The sequence below is a fragment of the Sinocyclocheilus anshuiensis genome, unplaced genomic scaffold, assembly GCF_001515605.1.
Source record: "Sinocyclocheilus anshuiensis isolate Anshui unplaced genomic scaffold, SAMN03320099.WGS_v1.1 scaffold364, whole genome shotgun sequence".
In the NCBI taxonomy this organism is placed as follows: Eukaryota; Metazoa; Chordata; class Actinopteri; order Cypriniformes; family Cyprinidae; genus Sinocyclocheilus; species Sinocyclocheilus anshuiensis.
The window spans coordinates 1,251,045-1,255,049 of NW_015555735.1; the positions used below are offsets into that span (position 1 = coordinate 1,251,045).

Sequence of the window (4,005 nt, forward strand, 5' to 3'; positions counted from 1 at the left end):
CTGCAGCCTATTTTATTAAGTACATAAATATGAAAATGTACTTGTAGTATACTTAGCATTAAATAAATGTATTTCAAATACATTTTAGTATATTTATTTTTCACTAGGGATACCTTATGCCATTTATTGCCACCCTGTATGAGTTTATTTTTTGAGGGAATTTCTGATAAATTCAGCTGACTTTTTTTTTTACAGTGTACAGGGCATACAAAAAAAAGAGATATTTTAATATATCTATAAAATGCCCTGTATCATAAACATGCCCTATATGTCATGAAGAACTGAAAGAAAGATATAGCATTAAATGAGGTCTGTGCTGTATAGATAAACATGTCATCATACATCAGCTGATAATACATAGGCTCTACATCATTTCTGCAACATTAAAGCAAAAGACCAGAATATTCTGTTTTAGAATATTTAACTGAGACTTCAAATAATTCATTAGGATATGGAAAAATATGCAACCCACAAAAAATAAATAAATAAATAAACATACATATATAACCTTTCTTTTCAGTTCCCAAAACTGTTCTCAGCTCTTGACAAAAAATGTTCTCTGAAACTATAAGAACAGATAACAATAACTTCCCAGTTTCACGATAATAAAAAATAAAGATTGCACGTAGCAAAAAAACAGCAACTGGATGTGTTTCTCTTGTGATGGAGACCGTCTGGTCCTTTACTGGAACAGGTCTGTACAGATGCAGACATTCAGGCAAGGATCTGCACCCAGGAACAAACAGCTCCAGGTCATTTCTAAGCCTCACTGAGCTCCCAGCAGCTCTCCAGGAGCTTCCCTCCAGCACAACACACACAGCCACAACAAACCACAAACCATCCTGCAAAGTGCGCACACACTTCTGCACAAGCAGCGGCACCGAAAGAAATGCGCAGCGCTATTGCATGTGATTTCGGCCGGGAAAACGGCATAGTTCGGATACAAAATGATAACAGCAACTAATGCCTCATGTTCCTACCTCACCATTCTGTTCGGAGCCTGTCAGAGCCCCTGATTTGCTTCAGAGTTTGGTAATCCACGCTCAGTACAGTCACACAAGGAGGAAGAGAGGGGGCAGGGACTTGTAGAAGTGTTGCTGGTTGGAAAGAGAGGTGGGGGTGTTTAATCTGGGATTTGGATGCGTGTGAGCTGCCCTGATAGGAAAGCCAGCCAGTACAATCAGCTTTTGAGCAACTGTCCATCCCTCCTGCCCCCCCTTCCTCTCTCGCTCTCTCTTTCTGAACATGATGCAGTGTTGCCATGCTGCCTGACACACTCTTACACCCCTTATCTGTGCTACCATTAGGTTTAAATGGAAAGTGGCAGCTTTTGGAAAAAACAGCACTGCACTCACCAATGAAGGCAGCAAAAGAAAATGAAAAAATATAATGAAATTGTACAGTACAAGATTATATTAAAAGCAGCTTGGGTACTAAAGCATACTGACAAACTATAGATATTTTCATATTTGTATTGTTTTATGGCATCAGATAACAGGAATTTTGTTCTTAGTAAAAATACTATGCTTAAAAACAAGGTACATGCATACTCTTGCATTAGAATACACTTTTAAAAGTTTGGGATCAGTAAAAGCTTTTATGCTTTTGAAAGAAGATTCTAATGCTCACCAATGTTGTATTTATTTGATCAAAAATACAGTAAATATATATATATATTTTTTTTTTTTACAAATTACAGTATTTGAATATATATACTTTTTATATAATTTTTTAATTCTTGTAATTTAATTTTAATTATTTTTCCCTTTAAATTTCAGCAGCAATTACTCCAGTCATTAGAAATCACTTACTGTAGGGAATTTGGTGTCTTTGAGAAACATTTATTATTATTATTATTATTAGCTGAACATGGTTGTGCTGCTTAATGAAGCGTGGAAAGTGTGGACGATTCTTTGATGAAAAAAAGCTTAAAGAACAGCATTTATTTGAAATAGAAAGATTTGGTAAACAAAACAAAGATAATATTTTTTTATTTTTATCATGAAATAATGCTACTATAAAACAACAGTAACTTATTTTTTAAACATGTGGAAGTTTAAAGAATGGTTTGTGCCTGCGCTCAAGCACTTTATTGTGCACTTGCCAGCTTATGCAAACAGCATGCTCTGCTACTGTAGGTTGCATAAGTGAAAAATGCTTGCCAAGTAATGAAGTAATTGATTTGAAAAGAGACAGAGTATATATGTGAATAATATATACTGATCAGGCTTACAAAGCTTTTTTCTAATTACAGACAAACTTTGGCATGAGTCACTATGGGACAGAGGGAATTAGAACAAACCTGATCGCCAGGAAAACACCCGGATTTCCCCAGAACGGAGCTGGACACAATATCATGAGTCCAAAATATTAAGAGTTTAAACCCTAAACTTTAGTTAAAGCTGAAGTGTGTCATTTCATAATTGCAAAAAATAATATTGACAGGTTTCCCTGCCATCAGCCATTGGTTGGACAAACAGACAGTTCAGGCGCTCCAAATATACATCACTGTTTGAGCCAATGTTGCTATGCCAGGATGCTCGAAAAAACCCACCAGTGTTTTCTGCCACAGAGTCAGTGTTTAGACTTTCAAGGAATTAACCTACAAATGCCTCACTTCTGGCCATCTCCACATCTTAAACTGGGGCACAAAGTATTTTAAGGTAAAAAAAATGGTACACTTCAGCTTTAAGTCTTATCAGTTCTCTTTAATGCTTCATCATGGAAGTAATATTGCCCTGTAACTTCCCTTTAAACCTTATAAAATCTTATAAGGACACAATAAATGTAATCTGAGGCCATTAGTGTTATAATGGTCAGATTAATAAATGCAAAGGAAGAGCTCTTCTGTTCTTTTAGCTTCCTCTTCGATAAAATAAATGCATGACTTTCTCCCCTGGTTTAATAATTAACAGCCATTGTCCAGCTTGCAGCCTGATATAAATAGCTATGAACTGGCAAAAATAAATAAATAAATAATTCCAACAAGATGAACGAACACAACAGACATTGAATGTATTTTAAAAATAATACAACAATTTTAGTAATAATAAAACCAACATGCAAATAAGATTCAAAATATCTAAAACAGGAATGGCCACACAATCCTCTGTTGTCACATCCATATTGGCACATACTGTTGAGTGACACCAGAGACTCTCTTGCTTATGATAACTCGGGGGCACAAATGGGTTGTACAGTGAGGGCCACAGAAAGAGAGAGAGAGAGAGAGAGAGAGAGAGAGCGATATCAGGCGGAAAGTGCTGCAGCAGTGTTCTGACAGGGGAAACACACAGGCCCACGTGCACACAGTGAGCTGCCTCTTCTCTCTTACATAATGTTTCAAGTTCAACACAGTTGGCTATTTAAAGAAGCAGGCTCGGTGACAAAAAGCGATATACATAGTACCCCCAACTCAGCTTCAAAGACCCTCTCGCATCTATATTGGGGGCAGACGGGTCCCTGTGGCTGGATTTTGGTACCGTTACTGGTATTTTTAGAAAAGCTGATTATGCTGCCACATGTCAGTCTAGCGGTGACATTGTACATCAGTTTAAACACACGGTCTTGTAGTTTGTCTCATTTTACTTCATCTGTTCATTAGCTTAATTTTATTTAATGATTTTATATAATTCTGGTAATTTTTTCAGGATTTGTTTTTTTTTAATAATAAAAAAAATATTGTCTTTGTCATCACATGAATAAATTTCATTTGAAAATATTTTAACATAGGAAACAGTTGTTTTAAATAGTAATACTACTTCACAATATTACTGTTTTTACTGTACTTTTGATCAAATAAATGTAGCAATAGTAAGCATAAGAGAAAATATTTTAAATACGTTTATTATTCCAAACTTTTTTGACCAGTAGTGTGTAGAGATATACATAGTGTCAGATATAGGTATATGGGTGCGCCCAGTCAGTTATGGGACATTATGGCAGCGAATCTGTATATATATATATATATATATATATATATATATATATTTATATATACATATA

At 35.3% G+C, this 4,005-nt stretch overlaps 1 protein-coding gene across 4 annotated transcripts in view; it reads right to left on the reverse strand.

Annotated features, from left to right (window-relative positions):
* LOC107673095 (tyrosine-protein phosphatase non-receptor type 11-like) overlaps positions 1-4,005 on the reverse strand; it is a 28,561-nt gene that overhangs the window by 20,301 nt on the left and 4,255 nt on the right. For 2 of the 4 annotated variants that reach the window (XM_016466552.1, XM_016466551.1), the window contains exon 1: positions 986-1,207. The exons of 1 other annotated variant lie outside the window; for it this stretch is intronic. In XM_016466552.1, the coding sequence (XP_016322038.1) occupies positions 986-1,203 (218 nt within the window). In that variant the 5' untranslated portion in view covers positions 1,204-1,207. Of the gene's footprint in view, positions 1-980; positions 1,208-4,005 lie in introns of those variants that run through there. One more of the 4 variants, XM_016466554.1, reaches the window with a different exon arrangement.